The 27223-nt window shown below is 39.1% G+C and overlaps 1 protein-coding gene across 1 annotated transcript in view; it reads left to right on the forward strand.

Annotated features, from left to right (window-relative positions):
* The window catches only part of LOC129636112 (T-complex protein 1 subunit eta-like), a 33745-nt gene extending 14045 nt beyond the window's left edge, over positions 1–19700 (forward strand). Inside the window, exons 2-4 of the mRNA XM_055559382.1 lie at positions 12667–12717; positions 18106–18213; positions 18875–19700. Coding sequence (XP_055415357.1) covers positions 18879–19589 — 711 coding nt within the window. The 5' untranslated portion in view covers positions 12667–12717; positions 18106–18213; positions 18875–18878 and the 3' untranslated portion in view covers positions 19590–19700. The remainder of the gene's footprint in view (positions 1–12666; positions 12718–18105; positions 18214–18874) is intronic.
* The last annotated feature ends 7523 nt before the right edge of the window (positions 19701–27223 follow it).

Here is a 27223-nt window from a genome sequence, read left to right on the forward strand (position 1 = left end):
TTTTCCACAGGTGATTGTGATCCACACAGTCAAAGGCTTTGGCATAGTCAAGAAAGCAGAAATAGATGTTTTTCTGGAACTCTCTTGCTTTTTCTATGATCCAGCAGATGTTGGCAATTTGATCTCTGGTTCCTCTGCCTTTTCTAAAACCAGCTTGAACATCAGGAAGTTCACAGTTCACGTATTGCTGAAGCCTAGCTTGGAGAATTTTGAGCATTACTTTACTAGTGTGTCATGTGCTTGGAATTGTGCAAATTCTTTATTATGATTACTCAAGGGTACAACAACCCTAAATGTTAGGTGGTATTATTATCATTATTGTATTATTATTATTATTAAATTTTATTTTATTTTTAAACTTTACATTATTTTAAGAAGTTTTTGCGTAAGTATGAGCCAGTCACCATTCAAGGCATTTGGGATCTATCAGTGAAAAAATGAGACAGTAAAAATTTTAAGCTTTCATTCTGATGGAGAAAGAAAGTGAATAGACAATAACAGTAATTAGAATACTAGTTGTACTGGGATGAGCCAAGATGGCGGAGGAGTAGGACGGGGAGAACACTTTCTCCCCCACAAATGCATCAAAAGAACATTTAAATGCAGAGTAAATTCCACAAAACAACTTCTGAAGGCCGGCAGAGGACATCAGCCACCCAGAAAAGCAACCCAAGTCTTCGAAAGGAGGTAGGAAAAAATAGAAAAGACAAAAAAAGAGACAAAAGAGGGAGGGACAGAGTTCCATCCCGGGAAGGGAGTCCCGTCCTGGGAAAGGAGTCTTAAAAAGAGAGAAGTTTCCAAACACCAGGAAACCTTCTCACTGCCAAATCTGTGCCCAGCTTTGGAAGCACAGAGGGCAACATAACAGGGAGGAAAAATAAATAAACAATTAAAACCCGCAGATTGTGAGCCCTACGGTAACTCCCCCAGCGGAAAAGCAGTGCAGACGCCTGCATCCACCATTAGCAAGCGGGGGCTGAGCAGGGAGGCGCGCGCGGGCTGCATCACTTAGGGTAAGGACCTGACCTGAATACCCTGAGCGTTCTCTGAGCGAAATAATCTGGGCTAGTAAACCAGACTGTAGGATATCTACCAAGCGAAAAGCCAGCCCTAACTTAAGACACCGCCAGGCTCATGCACGGAACAAAGGACTGAACAGAGATAGCCGGCTGCAGACCTTCCCCCTCAAGTGACAGGCAGCCAGAACCGGAAGGGGGCAATCACAGCCCCAGAGAGACATTATCTATAAAACTGTAAGCAGGCTTCTTTGCTAACTAAAACTTCTTGGCGGTCTGGATGGTCAACATCTGCCTGAGAAGGTGCGCCGGTTGTACACCTAGATAAACGAGCGGCAGGGAGGCAATAAGTCGCAGCAATCGGGCTCGCCAAACACCTCATCACCTGAGCTGCTTGGACCTGGGAAGGGCACAAAACGCAGGCCCAACCGAGTCTGTGCCTCTGAGGACTACCAGAGTGCCTGAACCTGAGCGGCTTGGACCTGGGAGGTACAGACAGGCCAGGGCCGGCCATGGATGGTTCCCCACGGAGCAACCTAGAGCCTGAGAAGTGTGGGCAGGGAGGCTACACGCACCGTGAGCGGGGGCAGACCCAGTTTGGCTGAGGCACTGTGAGCACATGCCAGTGTTATTTGCAGCATCCCTCCCTCCCTCCCAACAGCACGACTGAACAAGTGAGCCTAAAAAAAAAAAAAAAAAAAAAAAGTATCCTCCACCATCCCCTTTGTGTCAGGGCGGAAACCAGACACTGAAGAGACCAGCAAACAGTAGAAGCTATAACAGAGGGAACCGCCTTGGAAGCTACAGGCAATAGATTAAATCCCTGTGGTTACTACCGACTACATAGGAAGGGGCCTATAGATCTTGAGAAATATAAGTCGGACCAAGGAACTAGCCAAAAATGAACTGAACCCACAATACTCACAACAAAACCAGAAAAAGTCCTAGATATATTTTTACTATTTTTATGATCATGCTTTCTTTCTTTCTTTTTTTAATTTTTTTTAAAAAAATTTTAAGTCCTCTATTATTCCTTTAATTTTCACTTTTATAACCTGTTACTTTGCAAAAACAAAACAAAACAAAACCAAAAAAGGCCCTATTTTTCTTTTTTACAGCAAACTTCATATATATATTTTTATAACTTTTTGACCTTGTGTTTTTTTTTCTTCTTCTTCTTCTTTTCTTTAACATTGTGTTTTTGAAATTCCAAACTGTACTCTAGATTTTTAATTTTAGCTTTTTGGTATTTGTTATCAATTTTGTACCTATAGTTCGTTTTTTATACTTTCCGTGACTTTTTTTTTTTTTTCTGTTTCTCTTCTTCTTTTATATAACATTGTATATCTGAAATTCCAAACTCTACTCTAGATTTTTAACTTTTGCTTTTTGGTATTAGTCATCAGTTTTGTACCTATATTCTCTTTATAATTTTCGCGACCTTGTTTGTTTTTGTTTGTTTGTTTTTTCTCTCTTTCTTTTCCTTCTTCCTTTCTTTAACATCGTATTTTTGAAATTCCAAACTCTACTCTAGATTTTTAATTTTTGCTTTTATGTATTTGATACCAATTTTGTACCTTTAAGAACCCAATCTTCAGTACCCATTTTTCACTAGGGAGTGAGATTACTGGCTTGACTGCTCTCTCTCCCTTTGGACTCTCCTTTTTCTCCACCAGGTCACCGGTGTCTCCTCCCTAACCCCTCTCTACTCTACCCAACTCTGTAAATTTCTGTGTGTTCCAGACGGGGAGAACACTTAGGGAACAGATTACTGGCTGGATCTGTCTCCCTCCTTTTCATTCCCCCCTTTTATCCTCCTGGCCACCTCTGTCTCCTCCCTCCTTCTTCTCTTTTCTGTATAACTCCGTGAACATCTCTGAGCGGTCCAGTTGTGGAGTGCACATAAGGAAGTGACTACTGGCTAGCCCACTCTCTCCACTATTGATTCCACCTCATCTCATTTGGGTCACCTCTAAATCCCTCCTCCCTCTCCCCTTCTCCATGTAACACTGTGAACCTCTCTGGGTGACCCTCACGGTAGAGAAACTTTTCATCTTTAACGTAGATGTTTTATCAATGGTGCTGTATAGAAGGAGAAGTCTTGAAACTACTGTAAAAATAAGACCAATAACTGGAAGCAGGAGGCTTAAGTCCAAACCCTGACTCCAGGGAACTCCTGACTCCAAGGAACATTAATTGACAGGAGCTTATCAAACGCCTCCATACCCACACTGAAACCAAGCACCACACAAGGGCCAACAAGTCCCAGGGCAAGACATACCAAGCAAATTCTCCAGCAACAAAGGTACACAGCCCTGAGCTCCAATATACAGGCTGCCCAAAGTCACCCCAAAGCCATAGACATCTCATAACTCATTATTGGACACTTCATTGCACTCCAGAGAGAAGAAATCTAGCTCCACCCACCAGAACACCGACACAAGCTTCCCTAACCAGGAAACCTTGACAAACCACCTGTACAAACCCACACACAGCGAGGAAACGCCACAATAAAGAGAACTTCACAAACTGCCAGAATACAGAAAGGACACCCCAAAATCAGCAATTTAAACAAGATGAAGAGACAGAGGAATAGCCAGCAGATAAAGGAACAGGATAAATGCCCACCAAACCAAACAAAAGAGGAAGAGATAGGGAATCTACCTGATAAAGAATTCCGAATAATGATAGTGAAATTGATCCAAAATCTTGAAATCAAAATGGAATCACAGATAAATAGCCTGGAGACAAGGATTGAGAAGATGCAAGAAAGGTTTAACAAGGACCTAGAAGAAATAAAAAAGAGTCAATATATAATGAATAGTGCAATAAATGAAATTAAAAACACTCTGGAGGCAACAAATAGTATAATAACAAGGCAGAAGATAGGATTAGTGAATTAGAAGATAGAATGATAGAAATAAATGAATCAGAGAGGAAAAAAGAAAAACGAATTAAAAGAAATGAGGACAATCTCAGAGACCTCCAGGACAATATTAAACGCTACAACATTCGAATCATAGGGGTCCCAGAAGAAGAAGACAAAAAGAAAGACCATGAGAAAATACTTGAGGAGATAATTGTTGAAAACTTCCCTAAAATGGGGAAGGAAATAATCACTCAAGTCCAAGAAACCCAGAGAGTCCCAAACAGGATAAACCCAAGGCAAAACACCCCAAGACACATATTAATCAAATTAACAAAGATCAAACACAAAGAACAAATATTAAAAACAGCAAGGGAAAAACAACAAATAACACACAAGGGAATTCCCATAAGGATAACAGCTGATCTTTCAATAGAAACTCTTCAAGCCAGGAGGGAATGGCAAGACATACTTAAAATGATGAAAGAAAATAACCTACAGCCCAGATTATTGTACCCAGCAAGGATCTCATTCAAGTATGAAGGAGAAATCAAAAGCTTTTCAGACAAGCAAAAGCTGAGAGAATTCTGCACCACCAAACCAGCTCTCCAACAAATACTAAAGGATATACTCTATACAGGAAACACAAAAACGGTGTATAAATTTGAACCCAAAGCAATAAAGTAAATGGCAATGGGATCATACTTATCAATAATTACCTTAAACGTAAATGGTTTGAATGCCCCAACCAAAAGACAAAGACTGGCTGAATGGATACAAAAACAAGACCCCTACATATGTTGTCTACAAGAGACCCACCTCAAAACGGGGGACACATACAGACTGAAAGTGAAGGGCTGGAAAAAGATTTTCCATGCAAATAGGGACCAAAAGAAAGCAGGAATAGCAATACTTATATCAGATAAAATAGACTTTAAAACAAAGGCTGTGAAAAGAGACAAAGGTGGTTACTACATAATGATCAAAGGATCAATCCAAGAAGAAGATATAACAATTATAAATATATATGCACCCAACACGGGAGCACCACAATATGTAAGACAAACACTAACAATTATGAAAGGAGAAATTAACAATAACACAATAATAGTTGGAGACTTTAATACCCCACTCACACCTATGGATAGATCAACTAAACAGAAAATTAACAAGGAAACACAAAAAATGATACAATAGACCAGTTAGACCTAATTGATATCTATAGGACATTTCATCCCAAAACAATGAATTTCACCTTTTTCTCAAGCGCACAGGGAACCTTCTCCAGGATATATCACATCCTGGGCCATAAATCTAGCCTTGGTAAATTCAAAAAAATTGAAATCATTCCAAGCATCTTTTCCGACCACAATGCAGTAAGATTAGATCTCAATTACAGGAGAAAAACTATTAAAAATTCCAACATATGGAGGCTGAACAACACGCTGCTGAATAACCAACAAATCACAGAAGAAATAAAAAAAAATCAAAATTTGCATAGAAACGAATGAAAATGAAAACACAACAACCTGTGGGACACTGTAAAAGCAGTCCTAAGGGGAAAGTTCATAGCAATACAGGCATACCTCAAGAAACAAGAAAAAAGTCAAATAAATAACCTAACTCTACACCTAAAGCAACTAGAAAAGGAAGAAATGAAGAACACCAGGGTTAGTAGAAGGAAAGAAATCTTAAAAATTAGAGCAGAAATAAATTCAAAAGAAACAAAAGAGACCATAGCAAAAATCAACAAAGCCAAAAGCTGGTTCTTTGAAAGGATAAATAAAATTGACAAACCATTAGCCAGACTCATCAAGAAACAAAGGGAGAAAAATCAAATCAATAAAATCAGAAATGAAAATGGAGAGATCACAACAGACAACACAGAAATACAAAGGATCATAAGAGACTACTATCAACAATTATATGCCAATAAAATGGACAACGTGGAAGAAATGGACAAATTCTTAGAAAAGTACAACTTTCCAAAAATGGACCAGGAAGAAATAGAAAATCTTAACAGACCCATCACAAGCACGGAAGTTGAAACTGTAATCAAAAATCTTCCAGCAAACAAAAGCCCAGGTCCAGACGGCTTCACAGCTGAATTCTACCAAAAATTTAGAGAAGAGCTAACACCTATCCTGCTTAAACTCTTCCAGAAAATTGCAGAGGAAGGTAAACTTCCAAACTCATTCTATGAGGCCACCATCACCCTAATACCAAAACCTGACAAAGATGCCACAAAAAAAGAAAACTACAGGCCAATATCACTGATGAACATAGATGCAAAAATCCTTAACAAAATTCTAGCAATCAGAATCCAACAACACATTAAAAAGATCATACACCATGACCAAGTGGGCTTTATCCCAGGGATGCAAGGATTCTTCAATATCCACAAATCAATCAATGTAATACACCACATTAACAAATTGAAAAATAAAAACCATATGATTATCTCAATAGATGCAGAGAAAGCCTTTGACAAAATTTAACATCCATTTATGATAAAAACTCTCCAGAAAGCAGGAATAGAAGGAACATACCTCAACATAATAAAAGCTATATATGACAAAACCACAGCAAACATTATCCTCAATGGTGAAAAATTGAAAGCATTTCCTCTAAAGTCAGGAACAAGACAAGGGTGCCCACTTTCACTGTTACTATTCAACATAGTTTTGGAAGTTTTGGCCACAGCAATCAGAGCAGAAAAAGAAATAAAAGGAATCCAAATTGGAAAAGAAGAAGTAAAACTCTCACTGTTTGCAGATGACATGACCCTCTACATAGAAAACCCTAAAGACTCCACCAGAAAATTACTAGAACTAATCAATGACTATAGTAAAGTTGCAGGATATAAAATCAACACACAGAAATCCCTTGCATTCCTATACACTAATAATGAGAAAACAGAAAGAGAAATTAAGGAAACAATTCCATTCACCATTGCAACGGAAAGAAAAAAATACTTAGGAATATATCTACCTAAAGAAACTAAAGACCTATATATAGAAAACTATAAAACACTGGTGAAAGAAACCAAAGAGGACACTAACAGATGGAGAAATATACCATGTTCATCGATTGGGAGAATCAATATAGTGAAAATGAGTATACTACCCAAAGCAATCTATAGGTTCAATGCAATCCCTATCAAGCTACCAACAGTATTCTTCACAGAGCTAGAACAAATAATTTCACAATTTGTATGGAAATACAAAAAACCTCGACTAGCCAAAGTGATCTTGAGAAAGAAGAATGGAACTGGAGGAATCAACCTACCTGACTTCAGGCTCTATTACAAAGCCACAGTTATCAAGGCAGTATGGTACTGGCACAAAGACAGAAATATAGATCAATGGAACAAAATAGAAAGCCCAGAGATAAATCCACGCACATATGGACATCTTATCTTTGACAAAGGAGGCAAGAATATACAATGGATTAAAGACAATCTCTTTAACAAGTGGTGCTGGGAAATCTGGTCAACCACTTGTAAAAGAATGAAACTAGAACACTTTCTAACACCATACACAAAAATAAACTCAAAATGGATTAAAGATCTCAACGTAAGACCAGAAACTATAAAACTCCTAGAGGAGAACATAGGCAAAACACTCTCAGCAGGATCCTCTATGACCCACCTCCCAGAATATTGGAAATAAAAGCAAAAATAAACAAATGGGACCTAATTAAACTTAAAAACTTCTGCACATCAAAGGAAACTATTAGCAAGGTGAAAAGGCAGCCTTCAGAATGGGAGAAAATAATAGCAAATGAAGCAACTGACAAACAACTAATCTCGAGAATATACAAGCAAGTCCTACAGCTCAACTGCAGAAAAATAAATGACCCAATCAAAAAATGGGCCAAAGAACTAAATAGACATTTCTCCAAAGAAGACATACAGATGGCTAACAAACACATGAAAAAATGCTCAACATCACTCATTATCAGAGAAATGCAAATCAAAACCACTATGAGGTACCATTTCACACCAGTCAGAATGGCTGCGATCCAAAAGTCTACAAGCAATAAATGCTGGAGAGGGTTTGGAGAAAAGGGAACCCTCTTCCACTGTTGGTGGGAATGCAAACTAGTACAGCCACTATGGAGAACAGTGTGGAGATTCCTTAAAAAACTGGAAATAGAACTGCCTTATGATCCAGCAATCCCACTGCTGGGCATACACACTGAGGAAACCAGAAGGGAAAGAGACACATGTACCCCAATGTTCATTGCAGGACTGCTTATAATAGCCAGGACATGGAAGCAACCTAGATGTCCATCAGCAGATGAATGGATAAGAAATTGGTGGTACATATACACAATGGAGTACTACTCAGCCATTAAAAAGAACACATTTGAATCAGTTCTAATGAGGTGGATGAAACTGGAGCCTATTATACAGAGTGAAGTAAGCCAGAAAGAAAAACACCAATACAGTATACTAATGCATATATATGGAATTTAGAAAGATGGTAACAATAACCCTGTGTACAAGACAGTAAAAGAGACACTGATGTATAGAACAGTCTTAGGGACTCTGTGGGAGAGGGAGAGGGTGGGAAGATTTGGGAGAATGGCATTGAAACATGTGTAAAATCATGTATGAAACGAGTTGCCAGTCCAGGTTCAATGCACGATACTGGATGCTTGGGGCTGGTGCACTGGGACGACCTAGAGGGATGGTGTGGGGAGGGAGGAGGGAGGTGGGTTCAGGATGGGGAGCACATGTATAACTGTGGCGGATTTGCTTTGATGTTTGGCAAAACTAATACAGTGTTTGGGGTTTAAAAATAAAATAAAATAAAAGAATACTAATTGTACTAATTAGTATATATATATATATATATATATATATATATATATATATACACTCATTTATACTGTTTATATAGTGATGAATAGCACTGTGGATAAATACAGGAAGTCATACACAGTGCACCGGTCTGGAGTGATGGAGAATTGGGACTTCTGAGCAAAAACTTAATGGAGGTGAGAGAAAGGACAATGCAAATATTCCAAAAGAAGTGACATCTAAGCTGGAACTTACAGAGAGGTTAGAGAAGACAGGACAAGTGAAAATTTGCAGAAGTTCGTTCAAAGGGCAGAAGGTATTGGTGGCTTCTCAACAGAGCAGGATGTATGGAGCACCGTGTGACTTCTTGAGAGGACTCTGTGTCGTTGTGAGTGAGGAAGACCAGAGAGAAGTGACCGGGGAGATAAACGAGGGTGAGACCACGTGGCACCTTATTCTAAGGCAGATGGGGGATCATTGATCCATTTCATGGGAGAAAGAAAACACGTTTCCACTAAAGTTACAGAAAGTTTTCTGATTGTAGAGGATGGAAAACAGTAACTATTTTTTAAATATCCCACAACACCTGGCACAGTACTATGTACCTAAAAAGATGCTAATTATGCTCATATAAATCTACATATTCATCTATATACGTGTCTATTTCTAGATTTACAAAAGAGCCTCTTGATGAAAGTGAAAGAGGAGAGTGGAAAAAGTTGGCTTAAAACTCCAATATTTGCAAAACTAAGATCATGGCATTTGCTCCCATCACTTCATGGGAAATAGATGGGGAAACAGTGGAAACAGTGACAGACTTTATTTTTTTGGTCTCAAAAATCACTGCAGATGGTGACTGCAGCCATGAAATTAAAAGACACTTGCTTCTTAGAAGAAAAGTTATGACCAACCTAGACAGCATATTAAAAAGCAGAGACAATTACTTCGTCAACAAAGGTCTGTGTAGTCAAGGCTATGGTTTTTCCTGTGGTCATGTATGAATGTGAGAGTTGGACTATAAAGAAAGCTGAGTGCTGAAGAACTGATGCTGTTGAACTGTGGTGTTGGACAAGACTCTTGAGAGTCCCTTGGACTGCAAGAAGATCCAACCAGTCCATCCTAAAGGAAGTCAGTTCTGAATATCCATTGGAAGGACTGATGCTGAAGCTGAAAGTCCAATACTTTGGCCACCTGATGAAAAGAACTGACTCATTTGAAAAGACCCTGATGCTGGGAAAGATTGAAGGTGGGAGGAGAAGGGGATAACAGAGGATGAGATGGTTGGATGGCATCACTGACTCAATGGACATAAGTTTGGGTAAGCTCCAGGAGTTGGTGATGGACAGGGAGGCTGGCATGCTGCAGTCCATGGGGTCACAAAGAGTTGGACATGACTGAGCAACTGAACTGAACTGAACTAAGCTAATTTGATGAATAAAATGCTGTCAGAAAATTGCTCTGGTTCCCCCCCCCCCCACTTTTTTTCTTACTAGCCGCTCGTCGTTGCATTGCATGCATGTTCAGTCATGTTGGACTCTGTGACCCCATGGATTGTAGCCATCAAGGCTCTCCATGGGGATTTTCAAGGCAAGAATACTGGAGTTGGTTGCCATTTCCTACTCCAGAGCCCCACATCAGCAATGCCACACCCTTTTGTAAGACCTGGATACTCTTCTAAGGTCAATTCATTACAAGAAATTTATTCCTATAATTGCATTTATACCTTAGATTAATATAATAATTTTCTTCTAAGGAGAGTCTTCACACTTTTGAAATATTACCTCATTTAGCTTTCCAACTACTCTAGAAGGACAGAGTTAATCTTATTGCTTTCCTATATGTGTAGAAACTGGCTCACAAAGTAGAGAAAGAATTTTCTGGAGTCATAGAACATCAACAGGTGAGGTAGATTTATAGTTCCAGTTAGCAAATTGTCTTCAACCCAACATGAAGGAATTTTTTTGTATATTGAAATAGAGTTTATCTTTGTTATTATTTCTGCCCTTGCCAGGTGTTTAGCTGTGTGTTCAAATCTTTCCTAAAAGGATTCAGCCTCTGACTCTGTCCACACTCCCTTCCCTCATAGCTTAAATTTGCTCTCTGTCTTCTGAAATAAAAATCAATGGTGGAACAAAGGTTGTCTATCTGGGCACTAAATATCAGTACGCAGATAAAGAGAGAGCTGTCACTCTACAGGGCCTCGTTTTAGTTCAAGTATTCTTTGTCAATGCTGGGATAACTCCATCAAGCTTAAAACAACATGTGACCAATACCTGGGACCTAGAAGAGAAAAAAATCAGCAAAGTAATTAGAAATATTATAGAGGTTTATACCAACAGGTCTTTCTATGCACCTGTTTCCTTGTTACCAACCTAGCCTCTCAAACCCTAGATCCTGCTCCATAGAAAGGGCTGCCCTAAATGCAGTAACTAGCACTCACTGCATCGCCTTCTGTATTATCTTTGAATTTTCCACTTGGCCACCCTCAGATCCACTATGCACTTGTGCTAAGTTGCTTCAGTTGTGTCTGACTCTTTGCCACTCTATGGACTGCAGACTGCCAGGCTCCTCTATCAATCGGATTCTCCAGGCAAGAGTCCTGGAGTGGGTTGCTATGCCCTCCTCCAGGGGATCTTCCCAACCCAGGGATCAAACCTGAATCTCTTGCATTTTCTCTTACATTGCAAGCAGATTCTTTACCACTGAGCCGCCACCAGGGAAGCCCAAGATCCTCAAAGAGAATGAACAAATGTTGGTAAATGCTGAAGCTATGAAGTCAGAGACCATTTTTAAATGGCTTGAGGAGTGAAAAATAGGAACAGATGATTTGAGAGAATAGCATTGAAACATGTACATTATCATATGTGAAACAGATCGCCAGTCCAGGTTTGATGCATGAGACAGGGTGCTCAGGGCTGGTGCATTGGGATGGCCCTGAAGGATGGGATGGGGAGGGAGGTGGGAGGGGGGTTCAGGATGGGGAACACATGTATACCCATGGGTGATTCATATTAATATATGGCAAAAACCACTACAATATTGTAAAGTAATTAGCCTCCAATTAAAATAACAATTTTAAAAAAGGAAAAAAAAAAAAAAAAAAAAAAGAAAAATAGGAACAGGCAACCTTCTGAAGACTTGCTGCAAAGGAAAAATGAAAGAGAGAGAGAGAAGGATAGCTGGAGGAACCAGTAGGATTCAGGATCCCTTTTTGTTTTTAACATGGAAATGACTGGAGACTGTGAAAATGTGGGTGAAACACAGCAGTTCCAGAGAAGGGGTGAAGATATACCCTGACATCTAATCCATAGTATTCACATGAAAAAGTAAGTTTTTGAGAATCCAAACAGTTAACCAAGTTGTTGATGGACTCATTGATATATTTATCGGCCATGCGGGTAGTTGCTAACTAATTTACACAAGTGGTTCTGACCCAGGGATCTGTAACAGAATGACACTGGGGATTGTGAAGCCCACACATACATACATATTGGGAAAGTGTTTCTAGTAGCTGCTGACCGACTGATGCCCTACGATTACAGCTAAGACCAGGTTCTACACAAATTTGAAGTTTTTGATCCTCACAAGTTTCTATTTAACATGACAACTTTGGTTTAAAAAGGAAAAAAAAAATAATAACATCAAAACAAAAACCTTAATTGAGGGAAGTGAAAAATTCAGAAAAAAGTCAGTTGATCATTTGATATATTTGTAAACATTAGATTGCAGTTACTTTTCTCTGTAAAAGCAAGCTGATTCATTTTCTGTTGTTCTATTGGATTTAAATGTAGATGTCAGCTGTTCCTCTCTTGAGAGTTTTGATTTTAAAGGAAGAAAGCATGGGGCAGGGTAAGCATTTAATTTGTAAGAAGCTTTTGCTGATGGAACTCGTGGGCCTTGCTGCGAAGTTAATTAGAAACTTTCTCACTAATGTCAATTATACATATTTCTTGGTTTGCTTTTCTGTCTTGGCCCAGATTGAAAAGGTTGGCAGACTACTTAGTGTTTTCTTACTCTGGCCTCAGAAGGTAAGTTCTTCCTACTCACTGTGGACTGAGCCTAGGCGGGTTTGCATCCTGTGTGTATACCTTATATTTACAAATACACTTGACCCTTGAGAAATGCATGGATTAGTGCTGGGGACCCTTCCCACAATCAAAACTCTGCCTATCTTTACAGTTGGCTCTCCATATCCATGGTTTCTCTGTTTCTGTGGTTCCGCCTCTAATAGTTCAACCAACCTCAGAATGTGTTGTACTGTAGTATTTACTTTTAAATAAAATTTATGCATATGTGGTCACATGCAGTTCAAACTCATATTGCTCAAGGGTCAACTGTGTATAAAACTGTGTACGTGTGTGCTCAGTTGCTCAGTTGTGTCTGACTCTTTTGTGACCCCCATGAACTGTAGCCTGCCATGCTCCTCTGTCCATGGAATTTGCAGGCAAGAATACTGGAGTGGGTTGCCATTTCCTATTCCCGGTATATAAAACTATTCAATGTTAATTTTGCAAGGAATAAATTGGAATGATAATATTATGAGCAAAGCCCGATTCTGTCTTTCAAAAAAAGGAAAAAGTAGCTTTCCTATAAGTCTTAGAGAAAAAAAATATTTTTTAAGGGGCATGTGCTCTAAAATCCAAACTTCTAAGATAATAAGCAATAACACTCTCCTGAAGTTTATTCTTCTTTAAGGAGAGAAAAATGCTATTTCTAAAATGACCACTGTGGGTGTTATTTCTATTTTTCAGGTAATAAGTAGATTCTAAGGTTATGCATTTTCAAATCTAAGAAGATTATGTAATAGTAAAAGTTTACTATTTTAGTTAACTATAATATACAATATGAACTGCTTATAACATTCCATTTTTCTAGTGTTGATTATCTTCAACTATTTCAAACTATTTTCTAAATTAGATTCTTATTTTTCTGTTTGTTTTTGTAAGTTAGTAGAGTTAATTTTACATAAACAACAAAGAAATTGAAATTGTAGAAATTGGACTTATATCTCTTACTGCATTTGATTATTTCTTATCTTCCTAGTGGGACTGTAAATTTGTAGCAGACAGATATTATGTATTGTACCTGGTTTCCCTCCTTTTACTTGATGGTAAATATACGGAGTTCATTTTCTATCTCTTGGTTACTATACTTAAAAGTCTTTTAGAGATCTTTGATCATTTTTTTCCTCTCGTAGACATTGGGCATTGAATACTATTTCTTTTTTAGACTTTCTTTTAACTTCCCCAATGCTATATTATCCTTCTATCTCTTTGAAATCTTCTATCTTCTTCTTTGGCTCCCTTTTCTGTTTCCATTCCCTAAATTTCGGTGCTCTAGTTCTCAAACTCATCACACATCTAAGAAGGGTATCTCCTTTGTGTGGTACTTTATTGATGCTGTAGTGAAAACAAAATGAAGAAGACATGACTTTGACTCCTGGAACTTATGACATGGTGAGGAAGTAGTTCATGTCCTTGTACAAAGTCAAATTCAAACAACCTAGTATTGCCCCAAATGGACCCTTTTCTAGCTAAAAGCACTTAATTACTCTTTAGTGAAATGGTTTTGTTTATGCTGTTGGCTTTTTATTTGCCTAGATGGATGCTCAGTCTTGTCTATCTTTTCAAACACTGTCTCTAGAGTTTATTTGATCTATCCATAGAAAACAGATAGTCATGAAGGTGGAGAGTCTTCTAACTAGATCCAGGGCACCAGGAGGCATTGATCTGGGGGTAGATGCCCAAGAGAGGGAACAGAGTCTGGAAACCCTGGTGACCAGTCCACTCCTGGTCACTGAATGGATTTAACCAACTTATTTATCTTCTCTGTGCTTATTTTCTTCATCAGAAATAATTCTCAATTCAAATAGTTGTGAGAGTGAAATGAGATAATATACATTCTTTTTCCAACTTGAGTCATATTTTTGTTCAGTTCTGAAAAATTCTCAAATACTATTTTATTTTATTTGAAATTTCTTTTAGAGAAATATTAAGGGTTTTTGATTTAATATTTTTCTAATATTCAAAATTTTTTATGATTTTATTTATTTTTAAATTTATTTATTTTAATTGAAGGCCAATTTACAATATTGTATTGGTTTTGCCATACATCAACATGAATCCACCACAGGTGTACACGTGTTCCCCATCCTGAACCCCCCTCCCACCTCCCTCCCCATACCATCCCTCTGGGTCATCCCAGTGCACCAGCCCCAAGCATCCTGTATCCTGCATCGAACCTGAACAGGTGATTCGTTTCTTATATGATATTATCCATGTTTCAATGCCATTCTCCTAAATCATCCCACCCTCTCCCTCTCCCACAGAGTCCAAAAGACTGTTCTATACATCTGTGTCTCTTTTGCTGTCTCGCATACAGGGTTATCATTACCATCTTTCTAAATTCCATATATATGCGTTAGTATACTGTATTGGTCCATTCTGAAGGATATCAGCCCTGGGATTTCTTTGGAAGGAATGATGCTAAAGCTGAAACTCCAGTACTTTGGCCACCTCATGCGAAGAGTTGACTCATTGGAAAAGACTCTGATGCTGGGAGGGATTGGGGCAGGAGGAGAAGGGGATGACAGAGGATGAGATGGCTGGATGGCATCACTGACTCGATGGACATGAGTCTGAGTGAACTCTGGGAGTTGGTGATGGACAGGGAGGCCTGGTGTGCTGCGATTCATGGGGTCGCAGAGAGTCGGATACAACTGAACGACTGAACTGAACTGAACTGATACTGTATTGGTGTTTTTCTTTCTGGCTTACTTCACTCTGTATAATAGGCTCCAGTTTCACCCACCTCATTAGAACTGATTCAAATGTATTCTTTTTAATGGCTGAGTAATACTCCACTGTGTATATGTACCACAGCTTTTTTATCCCATTCATCTGCTGATGGACATTTTTAATATCTTTTCATATATCTATGGAAAGATGTCTATATATCTTTTCATATATCTATATCTTTTCATATATCATATTCTACCAGAATGTGTGGCATTCTGGTAATTTCTTCCTATCAACCTAATTTAGACCCTACTCCTCTCTTTAACTATGTGTGGTCTATCTACAAGCTATCTGTTGTCATTTTTGTTTCAATGACTATATTTTTACTTTCAGGATTTTTAGTTGGTCCTTTCATTATCTCCCACTTCTGTCTTATGGTTCAATTGTTCATTTTATATCTTTAGACATTTTAAACCTCTTTCATTTAAAATCTCTATCAACACAGTTTAGCTGTGAGAGTCAGATCATTTCACAAATATCAGGGGCTGCTTTTTTAAAATCTTAGTCAAAAATTATAGTAGAATTTAAGCTGAGTCTGCTACTGTTACACTGATCCTTTTATAAAACCAGAGTTATAACTTCAGTGGTGAGAAAATGATTCTTTGTAATCTTATGTATTTTTAGGTGAATAAATAATAACAATAAAATGCTCATGGTTTTTTGTTTAGCTACACCAGTTACAGAGTATCCTTTGCCATGACAAAATAAATAATTGTCAATACTTTCTTGTAAGGGATTGCCAGGCCTTTATAAGTATTTATTACTTGGGGATTCAAGTACCTTAGCATATTCAAAAGCAGAGACATTACTTTGCCAACAAAGGTTCGTCTAGTCAAGGCTATGGTTTTTCCTGTGGTCATGTATGGATGTGAGAGTTGTACTGTGAAGAAGGCTGAGTGCCGAAGAATTGATGCTTTTGAACTGTGGTGTTGGAGAAGACTCTTGAGAGTCCCTTGGACTGCAAGGAGATCCAACCGGTCCATTCTGAAGGAGATCAGCCCTGGGATTTCTTTGGAAGGACTGATGCTGAAGCTGAAACTCCAGTATTTGGCCACCTGATGCGAAGAGTTGACTCATTGGAAAAGACTCTGATGCTGGGAGGGACTGGGGGCAAGAGGAGAAGGGGACGACAGAGGATGAGATGGCTGGATGGCATCACTGACTCAATGGACCATGAGTCTGAGTAAACTCCAGGAGTTGGTGATGGACAGGGAGGCCTGGCGTGTTGCAATTCATGGGGTCGCAGAGAGTCAGACACAACTGAGCAACTGATCTGATCTGATCTGATCTGACTCTATTTTACAATCAAATTAAGTGACTCCTACCACAAACTGATGGGAAGATAAATCTTAACATTTTATGTGATCTAAGGCAATGGCACCCCACTCCAGTACTCTTGCCTGGAAAATCCCATGGATGGAGGAGCCTGGAAGGCTGCAGTCCATGGGGTCACTGAGGGTCAGACACGACTGAGTGACTTCATTTTCACTTTCATGCATTGGAGAAGGAAATGGCAACCCACTCCAGTGTTCTTGCCTGGAGAATCCCAGAGATGGGGGAGCCTGGTGGGCTGCCATCTATGGGATTGCACAGAGTTGGGCACAACTGAAGCGACTTAGCAGCAGCAGTCCTAAAATAGTCTTGCTAACAAGTAACACATATTACCAGCTCCTGAGTGGTGTGTGTGTATTAGTTTATAACTTTTTCCAGGAATTAAGAAAGTGTTGAAATCAGTTTAGTCACTTCTACTACTTACCTGGTGGAAATCATTACCTTTGAAAGGCAATATTACACCAAAGAAGGCTCAAGCATAATTTATTATTCTCCCATCATCTTGTAACAAAAATAAAGACAGGAAAACTATCATTATCTTCATTTTTCTAGGTAGTAATTTATAATTGTATGTGTTGAAAGAATAAATTTTCCTTTATCCAATATAACCAATTATCTGTGATTAATAGAATTTTAATATATATCATGCTATCTATGGATAAATGATTTGTGAAAATATAAAATAAAATGCAGAAAATAGTAAAATGGCCTTTAACATGATTTCTTCTTTCTCTGGATATTTAGAAGGTATTTTTTGGTAATCCAAGATGTCATTGGCATCCTCAAGAAAAATAATTTTTACTGAATATGTGTTGTAGAAGCAAGGTGGATAGATTTTTGATGGTTAGGCTAACAGATAGCCCTACTTTAATTTTGTCACAATAATTTCTTATATTTCATTATTTCTTCATCTCTGCAGAAAGCTCACAATTGCTGTAAAGAAATTTCCAGGGAAGAATGTTCCTTCCAGGAAGTCAGTATTTTCATGGGGAAGAAAGTAGCCACACTGCACAGTGTTGCTGGTAGGTTGGAGTGCAGACCACTCTCTGTGCAGACTCCACTCCAGGGATGTGCTTGATGGAGTTTTTCATACATAGGATGGGTCCAGTTAAATGATACACTCATAAAAATCTTAAATGGAAGCAAATTCTAGCCAATGCAGTACTGGTAAATGTCTAAAGACCACCAGAAGGGGGAAAAACAAGGTTCTGATTGGTAGGTTTGATGACTGTTTATGTGTGTGCATGCTCAGTTGTGTTTGACTGTTTGTGACCTTATGGACTGTAGCCCTCCCGGCTCCGCTGTCCATGGAATTTTCCAGGCAAGAATACTAAAGTGGATCCTACTCAAGGGGATCTTCTCAACCCAGGGATTGAACCTGCATCTCCTGGACTGGTAGGTGGATTCATAACCATCTGGGAACTGTGGTGGAAATTCTCTCACAACAGCTAGTTTCAGCCACCAATGCTTTAACAATCAGTTTTCAAAATTCCTGAAAATTTAGTATTTGACTCTAGCAAGTCAGTACAAGCCAGCTCCAACACTCCCCTGAAATTATTCCCTGTGTAAGTGTAGTACAGAAAAAAAATAAAACAACTTGATTTGGAATGATTCCTTCAATTAACAGGAAATCACTTGAAAATAAAGACTAAATTTTGTACCCAGAAAGCTATATCCTCACAAAAGGACAAAGATGAAAGAAAAAAAAGAAATCAGCAACAAGGATATGGGTCTTCCTTGGTTCATAGTGGCTTATGTGGTTTGTTTTATTGCTTTTATTGGACTTTATTTTGAGAGAGTATGAGTGTTTGTTTGTTGTGAATCAGTCTTTTTTTTTTTTTAATACCTAAAAGAAAATTCTGTCTGCTTCAACAGGGGTAAATCAACAGAAGTCAAGAGAATCACTATCATTCCTTTCTATCTCCTTAACTCTAATGGCTCGGAGACTGACAAAAAGATGTTTCTGCCAATAATTAATTGACCTAAAAATATAAAGAAGTTTAAAAAAATTATATGACACTGTTTGAATTATGACAATTAAATTTATTTTTGTTAGCAACATGTTCTGTGCTGGCCGGGTGCCAGAGGAGGATCTGAAGAGGACAGTGATGGCTTGTGCAGGCTCCATCCAGACCAGTGTGAACACGCTGTCATCAGATGTTCTGGGCCGCTGCCAGGTCTTTGAAGAGACTCAGATCAGAGGCGAAAGGTACAATTTCTTCACTGGCTGCTCCAAGGCCAAGACATGCACTATCATCCTCCATGGTGGTGCAGAGCAATTTATGGAGGAGACAGAGCAGTCCCTGCACGACGCCATCATGATTGTCAGGAGGGCCATCAAGAATGATTCAGTGGTGGCTGGTGGTAGCGCCATCGAGACGGAGCTCTCCAAGTACCTGCGAGATTACTCAAGAACCATTCCAGGAAAACAGCAGCTCCTGATTGGGGCCTATGCCAAGGCCTTGGAAATTGTTCCACGCCAGCTCTGTGACAATGCTGGCTTTGATGCCACAAACATCCTCAACAAGCTCCGGGCTTGGCACGCCCAGGGCGGCATGTGGTATGGGGTGGACAGCAACACTGAGGACATTGCTGACAACTTTGAGGCCTCTGTGTGGCAGCCAGCAATGGTGCGGATCAACGCCCCGACTGCCGCCTCCGAGGCCGCGTACCTCATTGTGTCTGTCGATGAGACCATCAAAAACCCTCGCTCAACAGTGTATGCCTCCCCAGCCGCTGGCCGGGGCCGAGGTTGCAGCCGCCTTCACTGAGAGGTTCCCAGCCCTCACACGAGCGCCCGGCAGGCTATGCTTACTCTGTCTTGGTCAGATATTAAAAGGAAGGGGTGGTATTTGGCCCACTCTGTTCTCACTGGAGGTTATTTAAATAAAACTTAAAAAACCTAAAAAATAAATAAATAAATAAATAAAATAAATTTATTTTTAAAAAATATCAGAGAATGTAAGAAATCCACTTCCTATTTGTATGGCATTCTATCTCTCGTTTAAATTCTTGCAAGTTCAATTACAGAATAGTTCTAATAGTTCTATAATTTTACCAATATTTCTATTGTTAGGAACACTATTTTAGTAGCATTCATTAAAGTGTCAAGACAATGATTTACTTATAATTTTACCATTGTAGTGACATAGTACATATTTCTTTCTTGATGTTCTAAATACATATTTTTATATTGCTAAATATCATTAGTGTTAGATCACTGAACTTTTTTTCTTATTGTTAGTTTTCATAATATTATCAAGGCTCACAGCTATAAATGACATTGAGCCAATATGTATTATTTGGTCACTTATGATTTAGTTTTACTATTATAGATATACTGTAATGAATATTTTCCCAGATGGTATAGATTTTTAAGTAATTTATTTTAATTTACCAAATGGGATTATTTAGACTAGAGCTTGAATTCCTTATTGCCAAATTCAGACTTAAATTGAAGAAAGTAGGGAAAACCACTAGACCATTCAGGTATGACCTAAATCAAATCCCTTATGATTATACAGTGGAAGTGAGAAATAGATTTAAGGGCCCAGATCTGATAGATAGAGTGCCTGATGAACTATGGACTGAGGTTCATGACATTGTACAGGAGACAGGGATCAAGACCATCCCCATGGAAAAGAAATGCAAAAAAGCAAAATGGCTGTCTGGGGAGGCCTTACAAATAGCTGTGAAAAGAAGAGAAGCAAAAAGCAAAGGAGAAAAGGAAAGATATAAGCATCTGAATGCAGAGTTCCAAAGAATAGCAAGAAGAGATAAGAAAGCCTTCTTCAGCAATCAATGCAAAGAAATAGAGGAAAACAACAGAATGGGAAAGACTAGAGATCTCTTCAAGAAAATCAGAGATACCAAGGGATCATTTCATGCAAAGATGGGCTCGATAAAGGACAGAAATGGTATGGACCTAACAGAAACAGAAGATATTAAGAAGAGATGGCAAGAATACACAGAACTGTACAAAAAAGATCTTCATGACCCATATAATCACGATGGTGTGATCACTGACCTAAAGGCAGACATCCTGGAATGTGAAGTCAAGTGGGCCTTAGAAAGCATCACTACGAACAAAGCTAGTGGAGGTGATGGAATTCCAGTTGAGCTATTCTAAACCCTGAAAGATGATGCTGTGAAAGTGCTGCACTCAATATGCCAGCAAATTTGGAAAACTCAGCAGTGGCCACAGGACTGGAAAAGGTCCATTTTCATTCCAATCCCAAAGAAAGGCAATGCCAAAGAATGCTCAAACTACCACACAATTGCACTCATCTCACACTCTAGTAAAGTAATGCTCAAAATTCTCCAAACCAGGCTTCAGCAATATGTGAACTGTGAACTTCCTGATGTTCAAGCTGGTTTTAGAAAAGGCAGAGGAACCAGAGATCAAATTGCCAACATCAGCTGGATCATGGAAAAAGCAAGAGAGTTCCAGAAAAACATCTATTTCTGCTTTCTTGACTATGTCAAAGCCTTTGACTGTGAGGATCACAATCACCTGTGGAAAATTCTGAAAGAGATGGGAATACCAGACCACCTAATCTGCCTCTTGAGAAATCTGTATGCAGGTAAGGAAGCAACAGTTAGAACTGGACATAGAACAACAGACTGGTTCCAAATAGGAAAAGGAGTACGTTAAGGCTGTATATTGTCACACTGCTTATTTAACTTATATGCAGAGTACATCATGAGAAAGGCTGGGCTGGAAGAAACACAAGCTGGAATCAAGATTGCCAGGAGAAATATCAATAATGTCAGATATGCAGATGACACCACCCTTATGGCAGAAAGTGAAGAGGAACTAAAAAGCCTCTTGATGAAAGTGAAAGTGGAGAGTGAAAAAGTTGGCTTAAAGCTCAACATTCAGAAAATGAAGATCATGGCATCTGGTCCCATCACTTCATGGGAAATAGATGGGGAAACTGTGGAAACAGTGTCAGACTTTATTTTTTTGGGCTCCCAAATCACTGCAGATGGTGACTGCAGCCATGAAATTAAAAGACGCTTACTTCTTGGAAGGAAAGTTATGACCAACCTAGATAGCATATTCAAAAGCAGAGACATTACTTTACCAACAAAAGTTCGTCTAGTCAAGGCTATGGTTTTTCCTGTGGTCATGTATGGATATGACAGTTGGACTGTGAAGAAGGCTGAGCACCAAAGATTTGATGCTTTTGAACTGTGGTGTTGGAAAAGACTCTTGAGAGTCCCTTGGACTACAAGGAGATCCAACCAGTCCATTCTGAAGGAGATCAGCCCTGGGATTTCTTTGGAAGGAATGATGCTAAAGCTGAAACTCCAGTAGTTTGGCCACCTGATGTGAAGAGTTGAATCATTGGAAAAGACTCTGATGCTGGGAGGGATTGGGGGCAGGAGGAGAAGGGTACGACAGAGGATGAGATGTCTGGATGGCATCACTGACTCGATGGACGTGAGTCTGAGTGAACTCCAGGAGTTTGTGATGGACAGGGAGGCCTGGCGTGCTGCGATTCATGGGGTCGCAAAGAGTCGGACACGACTGAGCGACTGAACTGAACTGAACTTGTCATCGTATGATGAAATCATTCAATGGCATCTGTTTGTCAGCACTTAGGTAACAGTACAGATAGTTTTATCAAGTTCTTAGAATCATATTTCTCTGGAAAAATAAAATATATATTTTTTTTCAAGAGGCGTTATCCCTTATGTAAGTTTCTTCCTCAAAAGCAATATTCTTCTATAGTTCATGGAAACTTATAATCTTAGTTAAAATGTTAAACATTTAAATTAAAATAATACCCCAATAAAATATTTCAGAAATGTCACTGAACATTTTTCCATTTTGAATAACATTAATAATGTTAGCAATGTGTATAAAAACTTAATATATTAGCCCTTTCCCTTTAATTTTCACCATATTAGATGAGTAGTAATATTAGCCTGCAATTTCAGATGAGAAGTATGAGGCACAGAGCAGTTTGTTAACACAGTCCAGTGTTCCTGCTAGCTGCTGACAGAAATAAGATTTCATCAGGGTCCTCCCTTACACGAGGGCTTTACCAATCCATGTCATTTAACCCCATAGCTATATAATGAAACAATCTCAGGAAATTTACTGCTAGACTTTGGCTGTATTTTCAAAAAGCTCTAAGTCAAAGATCATAAATGTGAGTGATATGTGGAGATGTTATTCTTTGTAAAATTTTTGTTGATGGGCTTATTATTGTTTTATACTTGGGAACGTTTGGGAAGTCCTAGCTGTGTCCTGTTCTACTAGAATGCCAGCAAAACACTGCTATAGATCAGTGTTATGACAGTGTTGGGTGGTATCCCAGGGGATCACAGCTCGTGGGTGTGTTAGCAAAGATCTTTCTGTTTGAAGGATTCTAGTTGCACCTAGTAAGCATCTACCCTCTAAATAATTTACTAGATTTCTCTTCTGAACAGTCCCAATGTCGCCTGTGTAAAGACATGAAAGATACAATGAGTCATTCCTAAGAACTAAGCTTGGGGAAACACTGCTTTATTCAAAATTGATATTGGAGAAGGGCACAATTGTCTTTTTATGACTGCATCCACATCTCTTTAGAAATTTCATGAAGGAGGTGATTTCCTTAAAAATACAGTTTTTACCATTTAAAGAACGTAGATTAGTTTCTATATAAAATCTTTGGAGCATATGTTGACTTATATTAATAACTAAGTCTTTGCTTAGTTTCATTGAGTTAGACAAGCCTGTGGTCCATGTGATCAGATTGGTTAGTTTTCTGTGATTATGGTTTCAGTGTGTCTGCTCTCTGATGCCCTCTCGCAACACCTACCATCTTACTTGGGTTTCTCTTACCCTGGACGTGGGGTATCTCTTCACGGCTGCTCCAGCAAAGCGCAGCCACTGCTCCTTACCTTGGATGAGGGGTATCTCCTCATGGCCGCCCCTCCTGACCTTGAACATGGAGTAGCTCCTCTCTGCCCCTTGCACCCATGCAGCCGCCGCTTCTTGGACATGGGGTAGCTCCTCTCGGCCGCCGCCCCTGACCTCGGACCTGGGGTAGCTCCTCTCCGCTGTTCCTGCGCCATCACAGCCTGGCGCACTTCTCAAACTATGGCACAATTGCACTCTTCTCACATGCTAGTAAAGTAATGCTCAAAATTCTTCAAGCCAGGCTTCAGCAATACGTGAACCGTGAATTTCCAGATGTTCAAGCTGATTTTAGAAAAAGCAGAGGAACCAGATATCAAATTGCCAATATCCGCTGGATCATGGAAAAAGCAAGAGAGTTCCAGAAAAGCATCTATTTCTGCTTTATTGACTATGCCAAAGCCTTTGACTGTGTGGATCACAATAAACTGTGGAAAATTCTGAAAGAGATGGGAATACCAGACCATCTGATCTGCCTCTTGAGAAACCTATATGCAGGTCAGGAAGCAACAGTTAGAACTGGACATGGAACAACAGACTGGTTCCAAATAGGAAAAGGAGTACGTTAAGGCTGTATATCCTCATGCTGCTTATTTAACTTATATGCACAGTACATCATAGGAAACGCTGGGCTGGAAGAAGCACAAGCTGGAATCAAGATTGCTGGGAGAAATATCAATAACCTCAGATATGCAGATGACACCACTCTTATGGCAGAAAGTGAAGAGGAACTCAAAAGCCTCTTGATGAAAGTGAAAGAGGAGAGTGAAAAAGTTGGCTTAAAGCTCAACATTCAGAAAATGAAGATCATGGCAACTGGCCCCATCACTTAATGGGAAATAGATGGGGAAACAGTGGAAACAGTGGCTGACTTTATTTTTGGGGGGCTCCAAAATCACTGCAAATGGTGATTGCAGCCATGAAATTAAAAGACACTTACTCCTTGGAAGGAAAGTTATGACCAACCTAGAGAGCATATTCAAAAGCAGAGACATTACTTTGCTAACAAATGTCCATCTGGTCAAGGCTATGGTTTTTCCAGTGGTCATGTATGGATGTGAGAGTTGGACTGTGAAGAAAGCTGAGCACTGAAGAGTTGATGCTTTTGAACTGCAGTCTTGGAATAGACTCTTGAGAGTCCCTTGGACTGCAAGGAGATCCAACCAGTCCATCCTGAAGGAAATCAGTCTTGAATATGTATTGCAATGACTGATGCTGAAGCTGAAAGTCCAATACTTTGGCCACCTGATGTGAAGAACTGACTCATTTGGAAAGACCCCGATGTTGGGAAAGATTGAAGATGGGAGGGGAAGGGCCTGACATAGGATGAGATGGTTGGATGACATCACTGACTCGATGGATATGGGTTTGGGTAAACTCCAGGAGTTGGTGATTGACAGGGAAGCCTGGCTTGCTGCAGTCCATGGGGTTGCAAAGAGATGGGCACAACTGAGTAACTGAACTGAACTGAATTGAAGGTTAAACCAAAAATGACGCATCTTATATCATGATATTCTCTTCTTATATCAACCTACTGCAAAGCTAGTTGTCCTTGTGTGGCACCTGTTGAGATATTTTTGTCTGTACTATACAGACTGTATAATGCATACACATAGTTCTTTGTTCTCTGTATAATGCTCCATAGTATATATATGTAGAAATTTTATTTCTTATTGCATAAAAGTTAAAAATGAGACACTTTTTGTTGTGTTTTTAGAAGACACAGTGAAGTTAATTTGTCTTCTGAGGCATCTTGAAAAGTAAAGTTTGTGAACTAATTTTAGATGGTTTAATAATAATGAAGCAATGCAAAAATATAATAGATAATAAAGGTTGCATAGAAATCTGACAAGGGAAAATTCCTTTTTGCAACTTTAGAAGGAGGAAAAAGGACAAAGCAAAGTTAAAAATAAGCTAAACATAAGGGACAAGATGAAGATTTAAAGAAGGTAGATTCAACGTATAATAATTTTGAATACAATGTCATTCCCAAATTACTTCATTGTATATTTTTAAAAGCACATTTATTAAAATCTAACTTCCATATTATTCTATTGATTCTTTTGGGTACCAATGATTGAAGAATAATATATGGAGTATTAGAATACAGTTCACTACACTAACAGTGTTTACAACTGAGCTATTTGTTCCCGTGTCTGGATTCCTCTTGTTTCCCCCCACCCTCCACATGGGCTCCTTTTGTACGTTAAAAAAAGTGGTTTATATAGCTAAATATCTGTTAAATATTTTGGTTAATGTATAGTAGGTTTTCAGTAAATATTTTGATGATGAATGTTCATATCAATAAAAACTTTCTGAAAAAATGACAATTGTGAATCAGATGGTAAAGAATCCACCTACAATCACGAGTCCTGGATTCGATCCCTAGGTTGGGACGATCTCCTGGAGGAGGAAACTGCTACCCACTCCAGTATTCTTGCCTGGAGAATTCCATGGACAGAGGAACCCGGTGGGCTACAGTCCTTGGGGTTGCAAAGAATTGGACACAAATGAGCGACTTTCACTTTTACTTTCAGATAAAACAGAAGAGGTATACTAAGATATTTTCCAAAATGTGGGCAAGCTTTCCTGGATCAGTAGTTTTGATGCTGTACAACTTCCCAAGAGACAGTCGTCAGCTAGCCATAAATCCCTTTAGAATCCTTTAGAGTTCCTTCAGAAGATAACCCCTTTTTGAATAGAGAAAAACTTCAAATCTTTGGAAAACTATTCATCCTAGTTTTAGATCCCACTTACTTGAGCTGCTGATTTTTATGTACACATTTCAATTATGTCTTACTGTATTACTTGTTAATGTTCACATCTGTGAGAGTGTTATTCTATATGTATGTATGTGGTGGTCATTGTAAACAGATTATCTCAAATTCTGTTTGAAATTGGGTGAAGTAATTTCTAAAAAATAAGCATATGTTATAAAGCGTACTGAGATTTATAAGAATCCATATTTTCCATCAGGTTAATGGCAATTGTAGTACCATATTATTTTAAAGACTAAAAGATTCTTCTCTATTTTGAAAGGATTCAATGCCAAAAATGTGTGCTGCAGTCCATGGGGTCACAAAGGGTTGGACACGACTGAGTGACTGAACAACAACAACAGCTATAACAATGCCAGAAAGAATCAGTATCATCAAAACATGTATTCAGTTCAGTGGCTCAGTCGTGTCCGACTCTTTGCGACCCCATGAATCACAGCACGCCAGGCCTCCCTGTCCATCACCAACTCCCGGAGTTCACTCAGACTCACGTCCTTCGAGTCAGCCATCCAGCCATCTCATCCTCTGTCATCCCCTTTTCCTCCTGCCCCCAATCCCTCCCAGCATCAGAGTCTTTTCCAATGAGTCAACTCTTCGCATCAGGTGGCCAAAGTACTGGAGTTTCAGCTTTAGCATCATTCCTTCCAAAGAAATCCCAGGGCTGATCTCCTTCAGAATGGACTGGTTGGATCTCCTTGCAGTCCAAGGGATTCTC

This window comes from Bubalus kerabau, chromosome 21, assembly GCF_029407905.1.
Source record: "Bubalus kerabau isolate K-KA32 ecotype Philippines breed swamp buffalo chromosome 21, PCC_UOA_SB_1v2, whole genome shotgun sequence".
NCBI lineage: Eukaryota > Metazoa > Chordata > Mammalia > Artiodactyla > Bovidae > Bubalus > Bubalus kerabau.